Raw genomic sequence first — 15,702 nt, 5'->3', positions numbered from 1 at the left:
TTTAATCTCACCCTCGCTCCACATTAAAGATTGGCACCTGAAAAGATTTGGACTATTCCACTGGTACAGATCATCCTATCTAAGAAACAACAGGACACTGGCAATTTATTCACCTCTGTAGTCCTAGAAGCCTGTTAGTGAAGATTAACAAAACCAAAACACTAGCAATCTTCATATATATGTAGGGGCCAGTGAGATGCATACAGCCAAATGCTTTTAGGCCTGCATCCAGAAGCTGAGAAAAACCAAAGCTACTCTTTGTCTTCATTAAATCAGATGGACTGCACTTGAGGAAGGACACAAAGTAGCAAGGCAAGTAACACGAAACAACCGCTGCTATGGTAAGTGGAAAACAGTGTGTATGAGAGACAAGATTGATCTCCAAATCATTTACCTAACAATGATTGCTATCCCAATGGTTTTGTGTCTATTATATTGCAGAGCAGACTGAGAAGCAAAAGCCACTTTCAGGAACAGAAATAGTTGCTGGTGATTATTTATCTACCATTTCCTAGAAGATCCCCTTGACCATTGTATTTGAAGAACTAGGGCTTATTTCTGCATTTTGCTAGTCCAGAACTTAGAAATACATTCCCTCAACCATACACCAAGCAAATAAGACACCATTTTACTCTTACTCTGATCTATCAGCAACAAACTTTCAGTATTTTTTTTAATGTGTTAACAATGATCAGCCACCCAGTTACTTTCACAGAAAATACAAGCAGCATTTTTTTGCCAGGAGCTTCTAAATTAAAAAGACCTTCAGGTAATTCCATAAAACATTAAAGACGTCATAAATAAATGTATTGTAAAATTCACTTTCCAAACAATAAATAAAACTGTTCCTTATTTGAAAGTGCAAACAGGCTGTATTATAAAAAGTATGAAGCAAGACTGCAGAAGTGCTTAATTATTCAATAGTGACCAAGACACAGTTTCTTGTTTTGGTGCAGCTGGTCATCCAGCGACTTTGTTTTCTGGACCCCATCTAAAGAAAAAAATATGCATCAAACATTAATACAATAGCAAGTATAGTCTAAATAGTCAACACAGACAGTCACACTGGAATAACACTGGGGGTGGGCAGAAGATGGAGTTCCCTCACAGAGGAACATGCAGTAGCACAGCTAAGAGGAACATACTAAGGAAAGAGAGCAACTTTAAACAGTTCAATGTTGAAAATGCAAGCACACCATATTAAAACATTAGAGAAATGAGCCTTGTCGTCAAACAAAGTACCCCAGGATGAATCTTTCTCCAGCTGGGTCTAAAAACCATTAACAGAGGAAGGGACAAACAAGCCCTAACATTTTGCAGTGATCACTAGTGGCATAAACACTGCTCTGAACCCTTCCCCCCCGCTTTCCCCCAGCCCATAAGGAAATAGCTAATGAAGAGACTTCTCCACTAACATATCTCACTACATGTCAGGACATAGCTTAGAGTACATGGCTATTCATGTGCCACAAAAAACACCTTCAGTCTTTTCTAGTGCCCCTATCACGGTACTCAGTGCTTTGAGTAACTGCCAACTCCGTATCTTTACACTCTGTATCTTCCTGCTCGTGGCACAAAAATTATTTAGCTGCTTTTTCCACGTTATTTTCCCCTCTTGGTGAGAAACATTTTAAGGATTGGTAGCTGACAGAAGATGCCTGTGGCGGGTCCCTTTTATAGCACAAAAAGGCTTCAAAGAAAGACTTATCTAAACTCTGTTTTCAGGAGATGACAGCTCCCTTGCTACAAAGGGTGTGCAATGACAAGGATATTGTGACCTATATATTATACATGTGTATATACACACAAATATATAAAAAGCACTGAAATGTTCTGCAGAACATATTTAAATTACTTGGAGGAGTCCAATTTCTCCTGAAAAATAATGGCACTCTTTATAGAACACAATATAAAAAGTCTTTATAGAACAAAATTTAAAACCTGATCAAGTAGTCTGAAATGATCTATATGCAAAACAGCATGGCAATGACCTTCATAACTGCATTACTAGATTTTGTGACGTGTGTGTCAATGCCAAGCATTTGTTAAAACAAGCTTGGTTTTGACTTACAGTTAGTTCATCTACTTATTCAAAAAACTCAGAGAAGTGTTCATAGCAAAATTTAGCTCATTGAAAACAAGATTAGCTAAGACTAATCAATCACAGAGGAATTCAAGTTTGTTTAAAACGTGATCTCACTTATCGACTTCAGTCATAAAACGAATTAATGAAAAAATACTTACTTTCCCTGGCTGTAGGGTCATAGAATTCAAGGGCATTAGTGTGCAGTGGATTTAGTTGCCACTGGTAAAAGAAGAAGAAAACATTTACTTATTCCAGAAGACAGAATAACGAGCAAAGGGAGGAAGGAAAAGTACCCTAAAGACCTACACTGTGAGGCATGGCTGGGGGTGAGGTGAGAAATGAAGGGTTCCCCCTTGAACACACACTTGCTTTGAGGATAACTAACTGATAAGGAATGTGTAGACATTTACTCCCTTGAGAAGGGGAAATGAGCCTGTTCAAACCAACAGTGCTGCAGTTCATCATGGTGAGCACTGAGTGCAGGTGCACTTGGCTGCCTTCAAAATGCACTGCAGCTCTTTCAGGAGCCGCTGGAAGGGCCAACAAAATCATGCAGTGATCTCCCGCATCAGCTGTGACAGGGGAGGCTTGGAGAACTTCAGAGTGTGAAGAGACCACCTCAAACTACAGCAAAAAATGAAGAGGGAAATCCCCACTGCAGATACAGAAAATAGAGACACTTGGCTCCACCATCTGCCATATGGCACAGCACTTCTCCCCAGTACTGGGACAGAGCAACCTCTCAATTCCATTCACCTGACTCAACAGCACAGCGCTCTGCTATGCTGGCTGCAGATGACTGCTCACTCTACTCTCCCATCAATTCTGTCCACAGTTTTTAGAATTTAGACACTTACTGTAAATTTGCTTACACCCTCAAGTTCACCAAACTTCATATAGGATATGTCTGCTTTCTTTTTTCCAGCATCAACATCTCCTGCATAGATCTGCTTGATACCAGCTCCTTTAATTAAAGGGACACATTCATCACATGGACACTTTGTCACAAATATCATGCTTCTCTCATCTGGCTTTATTTCTCGACACCTACAAGCAGTCAGAAAACAGAATTTCAGAGTTTGTATCTTGATGGCTTTGAATTATGACAAACTTGACACCTCAGAAGAGGAAGCAAAGAAGTGTTATCTACTCTCAGAAGCATCTTATTCCTTATCAAGTGCACAAGTATACAATGGTATCTGCTTTGGTTTTACTATCTGTGAACAAAACACTCATTCCATGTCTCCACACATATCATTGTTGGAAGCCTCATCAACTGCCACACTTCCATATTTCAGGCTATAGCATGGTCTAGCAGGAAGCAGACGCAGTAGCTTGTATGTGAATAGTAACTGAAGGAGTGAATATCCTTCAAAAACCAGGTTCACTTGAGAAGTCTGAAGAAACCCCAGGAGCTGGTGTCCACACACATCCAAGTTCTACATCATAGGCATAAACAAGGCTGTGATTGCAACCCACACTTCATCACAGTGACATCACGCATTGTCCTGGTGTTGGCTGCGATAAAGTTAATTTCTTCTCAGTAGCTGGTACAGTGCTGTGCTTTGGATTTAGTAGGAGAATAATATTGATGTTTTAGTTGTTGCTAAGAAGTGCTTACTCTGAATCAAGCACTTTTTTTGTGCCTCATATTCTGCCAATAAGGAGCTGCACAAGAAGGGGGATGTGTGACCCAAATCGACCAAAAGGATATTCCATACCATAGAGTGTCATGTCCAGTATGTAAACTGGGGGAATTACCCAGAGGGGGTCTGGCATTGATCAGTGAATGGTGAGCAATTGTATTGTGCATCACTTGTTTTTTCCTTATTAGTATTACTATTATTATTATATCTTAATTTGTTTCAATTATTAAACTGTTCTCATCTCAACCAATAAATTTTACTTTGGATTCTCCTCCCCATTCCACTAGGACAGGGGGGAGAGCCAGCAGCTGCGTGGTGCTCAGATGCCAGCTGGGCTTAAACCATGACACGCATTTGCCATGGAATTCTTTCTGAACCATCTCATTCTTTTCAGTGGTAAAAATAAGCCCATTTACCTGAATGTCAAGGCGTTCTGCTCCGCATGTATAATGTATCTGAACTTTCTGATTTCACGATCTTTTTGCTTATCATCCATGTGTGGAAAATCAGCATATTCAGATCCAACAGGAAAGGCATTGTAACCACAGCCTACAAAGTACATTGCTCCTGTTCCATCACAGCTTCTCTGCAATAGTAAGCAAAGCACCAAATTTGGAGGTATTTAAACTGTTCTAAGTCAAAGTGCTGTGCAATATATGCTGTCACACTATCAGTTCAGCCAAGTTACAGCAGTTGAAAGAGAGCTCAGCTCTTGCAAACTGCTCCATGTCTGTATGGAGCTTTTCCACTGAGCTCTGTAGGAGCCGCACAGGCAAAGTGCTGCACCAGGCTTTAGAGGCTTTCCTTTTGGCAAGTAATACTGATAGCAGTGACAAGAAATCTGAAGGACTTAGTCATTAAGCCTTTCTGCAATGTATAAAATCAAAGGCAACTGGAGTTCATCCCTGATGTGCCAGAGATGGTGCTTCACCTCTCTCTCAACAGACCCAGTGACCAGTGGGCCGATAAGTAGCAAACAGCAATTGAAACCAGAACAAGAAACAAAACAGCAGTAAGCAGCTGATGACTGGATGCTAAAAACTAATGAAGAGTATGTTGCACCTGCCTGAAGAATGAGGCTTCTTGGGACTGGTAACATGCATAATCAGAGACATAAAGAAATAAAACCTTTACGTTTGGATGGGAAAAAGCACCGTAACAATATCTGTAGAAAAATACCACTTTGATGCAAAAAGGAAAGTCCTAAAGCCAGTACAGCATTTCAAATACAACAAATATCCTCAAGAGATTGTCAGGCTATTATTGCACTGAGACCTCTCCAAAAAAAAGCCGCAAAGAGGGATCATGCAGAGTAGGCACATGCTGCCCAATCAGCAGCTGTGGCAAAACCTTGTAGCCAGGATACCTGGAATAACTGACAATGACTAGGGAAGCAGGCACACTGAAAGTCCAGGTGGAGATACTGTAGTAGTTACTAAAATCATTTATATTTCCCCTTCATCTTAAAGCACAACAGTGAACCAGTCATTAACTTAGTTACTAAAGCATGAGAAGTGCAAGCTTTCTATAGTGCTCTGTGTTTGCATGAAAAACAGAGGTGTATAATGGTAAATAAAAAGTTCAAAGCAAGTGTGTGAATTTTGAGTGCAAAAAAAAAGTAACGTTTTCAATACTTACTGATTTTTCTTCTGCCCAAATAATAGCTCCAACTCCTGTTTTATGATCCTCTAAAATACATAATATTTTAGGAGTAAATAACAAATAAAGCACTTCCGAGTTACCTATAAATTAACATATGACATCCTACAGCAGGGAATAACATTCATTGTTGCTTTGTGGACAGGAGGAAAGAAATGCAGAAAGATTAAGAGCTTTGAAATCATATGAGTCTCCTGTAAAAGCAGGGTATGCTTTAACTGCAAGGCAGTCATTCTGAGACTTAGTTGTGTACGTTTGTTCGAAAATGCAACAAAGCAACCAACACATAGGTAAGAAAACGTGTGCCAAGAATGTACGTGGACAGGTTCACTGATGTGAGACAGCGAACTGATAAAAACCTTCTTATTGTTTACTACTTAATTTAATTACTTTATGTCTGCCATTCTTTAAGTTAATGGTTCTGCAGTCTGAATTCCTATCAAAATTAGTTGTACTTTATACCCAATTCAGAGACAAAATATTAACCACTGGATTTTGGGATGTGTGTTATATCACCACTACAGGAAAACTGGTACCCAAATTTTATTATGTGACTTGGAAGGTTTTCATGGAATCTGGAAATCCTCCACAGTAGCTACTGATGAGAGCCATGACCAATTAAAACAGAGCATATCAAGGAGAAAAAAATGTTTCAGGCTTGCATTGACTGATATTGTAGAACACACTGTTTCTATTAATCATTTCCATCATCCTTAGTATCATATTGAATCAGTCAAAAGGGGTATTTCCTGCCAAAGATATATTTTATGGGAACTTTTTTTATAGTCTGCATATTTATTAGTCACTGATGAAGTGACGAAAATGATAATCACTGATTATCATCAGCACATAGAAAATATCCAATGATCTTGCTCCTCTTATATCCATCTATATAATAATGTAAAGCATCTAAATGTGTGTGGGGGGGCTGCTATTTGTTTTAATTTCATTACAGGATTAAAGTGGAATAAGAGTTTGCTCAAAAAACAGACCTGAGTCCAGGGTAAAAACCACACATAAAACTGAATTTTGCTGCCCCAAGAATGAGTACTCAAGCTTGGCCCTTCCATCTTGTTCAGTACAACAGTAGCTGTACAAAGAATTCACAACTGGTTCCGTAAAACTTCTGAATTGCATCTAAAAAATGCAATCTCCTCTGCAATTTTTGGAAACCAAATCTGCGGAGGGTACTTGACTTGATAGGTTGGGTTTGTGTGTGTGTGTGTTGGGGGATTAGTTTTGGTTTAACCTTTATGTATGTACTCTCTATTTGTTTACAATGGTTTAGAAAAAGCAACTATCACATCTGGAGGACAAAAACATCACTAAGGAGTACCACCAAGTTTTAAGTCTTCATATTCTCTGGAAGAACTTATCAGTTTACTGTTTGGCTACCCAGAGAGAATAAAGCAGCGAACAGAAGTCATCTCCATCAAGAGAGAGTAATAAATATCCTTCCACCCCAGAAGCCTGTATATAAAACTCTAGCATCTGTGCAAAAAAAAAAAACCATCAGATATATAAGCACTTCTACTAACAAGATTAGAACTAGGAGACTTGATATAACTGTACTTAATGCCCTACTGAAAGGATATTTTTTCACTGCTTTTTTTCTGAAGTGTACATAATCTGCTTGAAATACTGGCATTTATTTGATAACAGAAGCATCTTGTGAAACCTCAGTAAAAAGAGCCTCAGAGCAGCTTGAAGAACGTAAATGTCATTCTGTTCTGTTTTCAGTAGGATGTTGGACATGTTGGCAGGGCAGGGTTTGCCAGCACTGTATGTGAAATACCTGCACTGATTTTCTCTTGGAAAGCTTTCACACACAATACTATGTACCCCTGTGGACTTTTTACTATTACTGCTGCACCTGTTTCACACATGTAGGAATGGAGTTCCACAGCTTGCTCAAGGAAGCATTTGGAAGAATAAGACTGAAATCAGGAACTTTCTCTACTCATGAGACCCATCCTTGTTCCACTGCTGTAACAACTCACCTGTCCGATATGCAAGGAGCCTGGCTTGTATCATACAGTGCCTTGCAATGTCTTGGGGCAAACACTGCTCGTCTGTTTCATTTGTTCTTGGTGATTCACTATTGTAAAATCCAAAACATCCAAAGACAGGGACACTGGCAGCCACTGTTGCCAAGACCAGGACAAGATCTTTCATATTTTGCCTAAGGTTGCTGAAATATGGATTTTCACAGAGGTTCTCCAGTCCCATTGTCATCAATATTTGCTTGTGCATTTCCTCATTTGAAATTAGGAATAAGCTTTCATACTCTTTTATTCTCTCTTGTCTACATGCAGTATAAAAGTCAGTATTACAGTCAGGCTGTGATTTTGCTATTTTCTGAATAAAATCAAACTTGGTGGAAGTTTCTTCAATAAACTGCACCATATAGCACACCAAAGGCTGAAGCAGCACACACACACGAGCACGACTATTTGACTTCAGTCTTTCTACTGCTTTGGCATCTAGCTTTGCATCATCAGTACTCATGGGATTGGACGCCTCGTTCTGCAAGCTGATTTCAGGATCTGCAGGCCAGTAAGAAATCCTGTTCACCCCGGCTGGAAGAGAAGATAATGCAGCAAAAGGAACCATGCAAGTACAGTGGAACATAAAACTCATATTCAATACACTATTGCCTAACCCTGGTTTTACTCCTCTAAGGCCTGAGTGCTGTTTAAGGTGACTCTGGACAGAAAAATGCTGGTAGATACAAGTATCAAGGAGTTATCTGACTTGATAATCAGACTATAGACAAAAATTGGAGTTTCCCAAGTTCTAAGATGTGAGAGCCTAATTTTGCATCTTACCTACAACAGCTACATTAGCAACACACAAAAAAAGTTAGCACTAATAGATGTTGCTGCTGAGATTAAAAATCAATATTTGCAGAAGGGGTGTGCCAGAATTTCAGGAAGTGAATAATCTGGCTTGTCTTCATCTCCCTTGGGAAAAGGAAACCCTCAAGTACTCCCTGTGATTTCTCTCTCTTATAAAAACCACCCTTCCTCCAGTGTTACTGACAAGCCATGAGAAGGCAAGGAAAAAATGTAGCAACCTAGGCCTTTTCATCAGGTTTAGGGATGCTCTGGCAAAGTGCAACAGGTACATCGGAATCTCAGCAGTGCAGCCCACCTGAGAGACAAAGGACCAACAATAATAACAGCTGCACAGAGAAACAGGCTCTCGGGAGCAAACCCTAGTGTCTTGACCATCAGCTCCAGGAGATGTACATTGACTCTTTTGGAAAATATCAGTGCAGTCTACACAAGTTAGGGATTGGCATTCACAACTGGGAGAGTCCAAAGAGAAAACAGGCTTTCTGATAGCATGCACCACGAGCATAACATTTAGTCCTATTCTACTACAGTCATTGCTTACCATTTACAATCATTTTTAAACAAGTTGAACATGGTTTTCTGGAAAAATAAAGATCACAGGTTTTAAGTCTTGATCCATGTTTAATGAGTGCAATCTGGCCAGCATGCAAGTCTGTACTGGAACAATGAAGACCAATAATCTTCATGTTTTTCACCACAACTAGACCACTCTTCTTCACCTACAGAAAAATGCATTACTATTATTATTATTTTACCTTTTTTCAACATGAAGACCATAGAGTTGTTACAGGTCTTCCTTGGGTAACAGTAAGCAACCAGCAGCAGAGTTCTTCAGTACAAGTTGTAATATGAACCATTAAACAATCTCTGATACACATTCCTACACATTTTTTTTGTTGTTTTTTTCACATGTGTCCGTTAACACCAGTGCTTGTTTCAAACTCCAAATAGGAACTTGTCACAAATTCCTGATTTTTGCCCATAACAAAATCCAGCAGGAGCAAAGAAGATTCTGTCAATTATAGCTGAAACCCCCTCTGAATCAGCCAGCATCTGGAAATGCTCATGGATTTAATTTCTGTCTTAAGCTTGACCATTGAGGGAGCCGATAGCTTCTCTAGCTTTATTTTAGTCTCTTCTTTAATGGAAATGAATCCTAGTTCTAAAGGATCTTCAACGAAAAAGCTCTGTATACCACATACAAGAGCTATTACAACTGAATTCCCACGTATTGTGAGGAAACTGGATACAAGCTAGTTTGATGAAGCTGGTGAAACAGATCTCATTAGACAATCCAGCTGCTACTGAACACTGTTGCCTTAGATCTGTAAATTATTCAGTTGCTTTGTGGTTACAGAAGTGAGGCTGTATGAAAGCCCTACCTACAACCCAAGAGCCATTCCTTACTGAATTACTGAATTACTGAATTTCAAACTGCTTTTGAAGTCTGTCTGGTGCTCCTCATCTACTCCTCTTTCAGATCTAGCACACCAAGCTCTGAAAATTAGGCCTAATTTTCACTCAAGTAATTTTCCTCTCTTTTCTTGCCCTGGCTGATAATGTGCTATGGATCTTAGCATAGGAGTATGCTCTGCAAAATACAGTAATCATTTTAAATAGTGCAATAAGAAGTCTGATCACAAAAGGAAACACCCTGTCCCAGGACACTCTGAAAATGCCCCTCTACTTTGAAGTGTAACATTACAGGCTGCTATTTAGAAGACCCATTCTCAAGCACAGTTTCTTTTCATTGTCACTAGTTACCTACAAGTCCTTTATCAGCAAACATTTCAAGTAGTTGTGTGCACCTCCACTGTATAAGAGAACTGATCTACTACAATCGTGACATTGTAATTCTAAAAAAGTATCTCTACACCATTGACTACATTGACTTTAAAGTCATAATTAGCATACACATGGTATACACCATTCCTCCTTTGTTATGCCCTTTAAAATACCCACCATTTTTTAGTGCTTGCTTCACCCCTTGGGGATATATCTTGTAGTTCAAAGTTTTTCAGAAACAGTATGCTATTCACTCATTTTGCTACTTTTCTTCCACTACTGGATTTTTTTCTACTTCTAAGAAATAATTGCAAAAAGTTTACTAGCTTGTTGTTGTTGGGGTTTTTTGGGGTTTTTTTGTCTGGACTATCTGTCATGTAAAGAGCAGTTGGGTTAAGTTCACTGCAGGAGCTGTTCAGAAAGACCAATTAACAGTAAGTATAGACATTTTACCTGTGATTTTTTCCGTTGTTCAGATGAGGGAAAGAGCTCCATCCAGAGACTCAATAAAGTAAAAAGATTGACCTTAGAAAGTCTTGGCATTTGACCTGTCAATTGAAGGAAAAAAGAAATATTTATTAGAGAATATTTATAAAGAAACTCCACATTATTGAACATTGTTTTTCAAGTCTTCTACACCACAGCTGCTACAGAAGCTGGTTCATCAACCCCTTCTGCTGTTTCAGCAGCTAAATCCATAGTCCTTTTCAGGGCAGTCACTCAGGATGCACACATCTGGATGCAGAGATCAGATCTGTGCAACAAGAGGAAGTGATGAAGCTTTCATTGAAATTCAGTGAAATAATTCTACTAAGAGGTGAAGAGCAGAAATCACAGATCAGATCATGAGATCCCACATAACTTAATGTGCTCAAATGCTTCACAGATGGTTATAGAGTCTGAGACATAGCTTCTGATTCAGCTTCAGGCTCACCAAAAGAGAGCAGAAACACCTAGACATGCATCATGATCTTACACTGACACCTGCAGCAAGAGGGGATAGAATCATAGAATCAGTTGGGTTGGAAAGGACCTCTGAGATCATCAAGTCCAACTCTTGATCCAACACTGCTGTGGTTACTAGACCATGGCACTAAGTGCCCCATCCAGTCTTGCCTTAAAAACCTCCAGACACGGAGAATCCACCACTTCCCTGGGCAGCCATTGTGAAACCTTCCAGTTACATCAGTTGTGGAGATCCTGCTTCTGGACTTTTACTAACCAGATTTTGGTTAGATTTCTACAAAAACTTAAACCTTTTGCTCAGGCTGTCACTTCTGACAAAATAACCAAAGAGGTGGCAAAGAAACCCTTCTTGGACCACCAACTTGCACTGTGCTGTGCTACTACTCAAAATCTGGACGTGGTCCTGTGAGGGCCAGTGCTCAGCAGTACTGAGTGTCCCACAAAGGAAAAAGGAGGAAGTACTGCACTGCTCGGCAAAGCTTGCACTGTTCCAGATGTGAAGCTGTCTTGCCTCATACTTGGAAAGAAGGTAATTAAGTCTTCAAAAAAGTTCCAGTCCCTATTTCAGGGGTGCTTACAGAGAGCTGTAATGAACACATATTCCTCTGCAGGTCTAATGTGTGCTGTCTGACAATAGTATTATTTCTGGTTTTGTCCTTTCCCACAAACGTTACAGTTTTTGCAAAGGGGGAAAAGGCAGAGACAAGAATAGAATACAATAGAGGAAAACATTCTTTAAGTAGTTCCAGCAGTTTGGAAGAGATATAATCACATACTAAGATTGCTTGGGTGGGGGAGAGGGTTTGTTTAATGACATGTCTGTGAACCAAAACAATTAGGACAGCAGATAAACATATGGAATCCATGACTGAAATACCATTTTCAAACAGTATTTTAGCACCTTTTTTTTGACATAGAAGTGTGGGTTTGGAAAGCAAATATAGGCCTGTGAGCAGCACCATCTGATGCCACATTGTTCACTACTCCTTAGGCTGTTCAGCTCTGCTATTCCACTGCACACAAGCACTGGAAGGGCTACAAGGTGTGCTCGAAATGTATATGGCAGGCAGCACACACTACTGTCGTAGCACAAGCATGTACGGTTCCCAGATGCCAGGTTAAAAGAAACAAAGCAACTTATACCAACTCATACATATACCCTCATGGATTACAATTTGACATACAGAGAAGATTAGAATACACCACAAACAAGTTTTAATTACTGTTTGTTTTCTTGGACCTAACCTGAATGCAACCCATCAAACACACGGGAAACAAACTGAAGAATGTACAAGTTCACATCATTGTTGTGAGTTGACATGAATTTGTAATGAGAAGCAGGAGAATATTATGATGAAAAAGGAAAGACCTGTGGTTACAGTTATTATATCTATGTGTTTGTATCTTTACTCACTTAGGTAGTTAAACACTCTTTTAGGTTCAAAAGAGTGCAAAGACTGATTAAAGTGGACCAGAAAAAAGGCAAAAGACATCTTACAGAATTTAAAGAAACTATAGAAGATTGGGGAAGTAAAGGAATCAGGCTCTCTGCTACTGAGAGTAAAACCAAGTATAAAAGGAGCACTCTTTTCAGGTGCATTAAGCCCAGAGCTTCCCTACTTCACACAAAGGTATGATTTTATTCCTCTGGGTTAGGAATCCTGCTTCAGTGAGGCAAAGCATGCTCCAGGGAAAGCATGCTGTGAAGGCTAGTGATGAAAACTCTACTGCTCCTGCACTTGCAAGCAAACAGAAGCAGGGCACTGCCCATCCAGACATGGCTCAGATACAGGATTATGCCACGTTTGTAATGCAGAAGTTCTTAGTTTAAAGTCTGTAAGGCTTATAAGAAGTGCTTCGACACCATCAAGGAGAAAGATATTGGTGATATTATTGTACTGCCTGGGAAATGAAAACTAAAACCTATTTTCAGTGTTCATCATTTTTGCTTGCTTGGAAGCAGGATTTCCATAAAACTACGAAGAAACAAAACCCATTCACCCATCAGAGACCTGGCAGCCCTGTCAAGGTGCTTAGTGTGAGAGCTATATATACAGCACATCTGTATGTGTGCACCACTCCCTGGGACCACAGCAATGGGATCTATGAAATCTGTCAGAATCTGCTTCATCTGGGCACTCCCAGCCTTGTGAGGAAGTTGCTCTCTACTAAATCCAATACTTGGGCCCTGCTGTAAGGGTTAGTGAAAACACCCCTTAGAAAGCAAGTGTTCTTATGCACATTGCATTTTATTATACTTATCAAATATACATAGTATAGGAGAGGAAAAAGAGATCATTGTGATGGGGGTGGGGAAGCAAACTAGAAGCTTATGTTATCAAAAGGCCCTTATGGAGAAGGGTGCTGCCAAGCAGGGGTGGGGAAGGAGGGAGGAGAGATATATATATAGAGAGAGATATATACTTTCTCGCATATATATGCATATGCTTACATATACTATAATATATAAGTATATATATACACTTTTTACATATATACACTACATATAGTATGCCTAAACTGTATACATAAAGTATATATTCTTATATATAAGTATATATATGCTTATATATACTATACATATAAGTATATGCATCCTTTATATATCTGAGTATATATATACACTTTTTATACATACAGACACACTTTATATATGTACATATATAGTGTGTATATATAGTATATATAGTGTGTCTATATGCTCTCTATGTATGTATGTATGTGTATATATATGTATGCGTATATGTGTGTGTATATCTATCCATCTATCTATATCTCCACTTTATTGCACTGAGGGGCAGGAGAACTCTCTGAAGCAGCAGCGAAGGAGGGGGAAGGAGAGGGCTCCGAACAGCCCCAGGAAGCCGGGAAGAGCCTCCTGAGGAGAGGACCCGGCGAGTGAGGAGAGACCCGTGGGAGGCCAGTCAGCGCACACCCCCTCACACCCCCCTTCCCGCCCCGCCGTCAGCGCGGCGCGGCCACGGCCCCCTCACGGCGGGGCAGGCCCGGGGCAGGCCCCGGCCCGCCCCCCCCGCAGCCCGGCTCACCGGCCATGCTGTCGGTCTGCGTGCTCGCCGTGCTTGCCGTGGTCGACGCGTTCGCCCGCGGTCCCCCCGCCGCCGCTTCCTCCGCGCCGTGCATGGGTGCCGGTGCCGCCCGGAGCCCCCCGCCAGCCCCGCTCCGCCCCCGGGGCGGCCCCGCCCCCATGGCGGCCGCTCCTCCCGCAGGGCGGTGCCGTCCCCACGGCAACGGCGCTGACGGGCGGGCAGCTCTGCCAATGGGCAGCGGCTACGAAGCCGGGGGCGGGGTTGGCTGGGCGGGGCGGTGGATCCTGGCGGGGGTCGGGTTGCCCTCGGGCGCGGGGTGTCGACTCTGGAGTACGGACTCTGGGAATGTGCTGAGTTGTAAGGGATTCATACGAATAATCGAAGTCCAACTCCTAGCCCCGTACAGGACAGACCCAAGAGTCACACCATGTGCCTGAGAGCATCGTCCAAACGCTTCTTGAACTCTCTCAGGCTTGGTGCTGTGACCACTTTCCTGGGGAGCCTGTTCCAGTGCCCAACCACCCTCTGGGTGAAGAACCGTTTCCTGAAACCCAACCTAAAACTCCCCGTCACAACTTCGTGCCATTCCCTCGGGTCCTATCACTGGTCACCACAGAGAAGAGATCAGGGCCTGCCCCTCTTCTCCCCCTCACGAGGAAGTTGTAGACTGCAATGAGGTCTCCCCTCAGTCTCCTCCAGGCTAAACACACCAAGTGACCTCAGCCATGACGTCCCCTCAAGGCCCTTCACCATCTTCGTTGCCCTCCTTTGAACATTCTCTAACAGCTTAATGTCTTTCTTACATTGTGGTGCCCTTGCCACATACACCTCACCACCACCCTGCACCCCCCCCCGCCCCCACCACTCTGCCCAGCAGGGGGGTCACCAGTCTGGGGTCACCAGGTGCTTAGATGTGGCTGTCATGCTGCCCCATTCCCGGGACGTCCCTGCACAGCTGCCCCATCCCAGACTGGCCCCATCCCGTACTTGGCCCTTGAGGGCCTCCCGTGGTAAAAAAGGGATCCAAAGGGCACTCTGGTCAGGACCCCAAAGCTGGGTCAGCATCTGCTCCCAGCTCAGAAGTTGCTCCCATAGCTGACTGCAAAACAGGTGGCTCATAGCACAGGGTTTTTCCATGTGTTGGGATCATCTCTCTTGCTCCCTGCAAAATGTTTTCCTGTTTTAACTGCCTTGGCTAAGTGTGTGGAAAATCGTGTTCCTGTCAGTCATTGCTGCAGCACAAGTGTTCTTCAAGGGAGATGTTACTCTGGCAAAATCCAGCTTTTCACCTGTGCTGCTGGCTTCCTCTGTGGAACAGGAGCAGAACTTTACCAGGTGGTGTTTTGATGTTAGAAACTGTCTTTCCAGTGCAGATTGATGATATGGTGATCAAACCTCTGTAGGACAATGAGCAAGACCTTGTCAGTGTAGAGCAAGCTATGAGGATTAATCCTTTTTTAATTTTTAATTTATATGTCATGGCTATTGTGAGCAGACCAAAACTCTTCTTCTTGTATGAGTTGATGTTCAGGCTCAGGAAGACTGGCTCTGGGATTGTTTCTTTGACTACCCAAAGTCAGAGAAAGGTTGGAAGACAGTAGAAATGGGTTTGTTGTTTTTATTGTTTCTCTTCCTGTTTTGGTTTTTTTTTGGAT

At 41.6% G+C, this 15,702-nt stretch overlaps 1 protein-coding gene across 1 annotated transcript; it reads right to left on the bottom strand.

Annotated features, from left to right (window-relative positions):
• Positions 1–663: 663 nt before the first annotated feature.
• On the bottom strand, positions 664–14,174 carry CDADC1 (cytidine and dCMP deaminase domain containing 1). The gene is made up of 9 exons (XM_027674387.1): positions 14,048–14,174; positions 10,488–10,582; positions 8,791–8,968; positions 7,392–7,970; positions 5,371–5,420; positions 4,149–4,318; positions 2,944–3,133; positions 2,245–2,305; positions 664–991 (listed from the first exon to the last, which is right to left on the bottom strand). The coding sequence occupies exons 1-9, from the start codon at positions 14,139–14,141 to the stop codon at positions 918–920; spliced, it is 1,491 nt and encodes a 496-aa protein (XP_027530188.1). The 5' UTR covers positions 14,142–14,174; the 3' UTR covers positions 664–917.
• Between the last annotated feature and the right edge of the window lie 1,528 nt (positions 14,175–15,702).

Source organism: Neopelma chrysocephalum, unplaced genomic scaffold (genome assembly GCF_003984885.1).
Source record: "Neopelma chrysocephalum unplaced genomic scaffold, ASM398488v2 Primary Assembly neopelma1_25, whole genome shotgun sequence".
In the NCBI taxonomy this organism is placed as follows: domain Eukaryota; kingdom Metazoa; phylum Chordata; class Aves; order Passeriformes; family Pipridae; genus Neopelma; species Neopelma chrysocephalum.
Note: the sequence above shows the minus strand (reverse complement) of the source record. Positions and strands in the feature narration are given on the sequence as shown.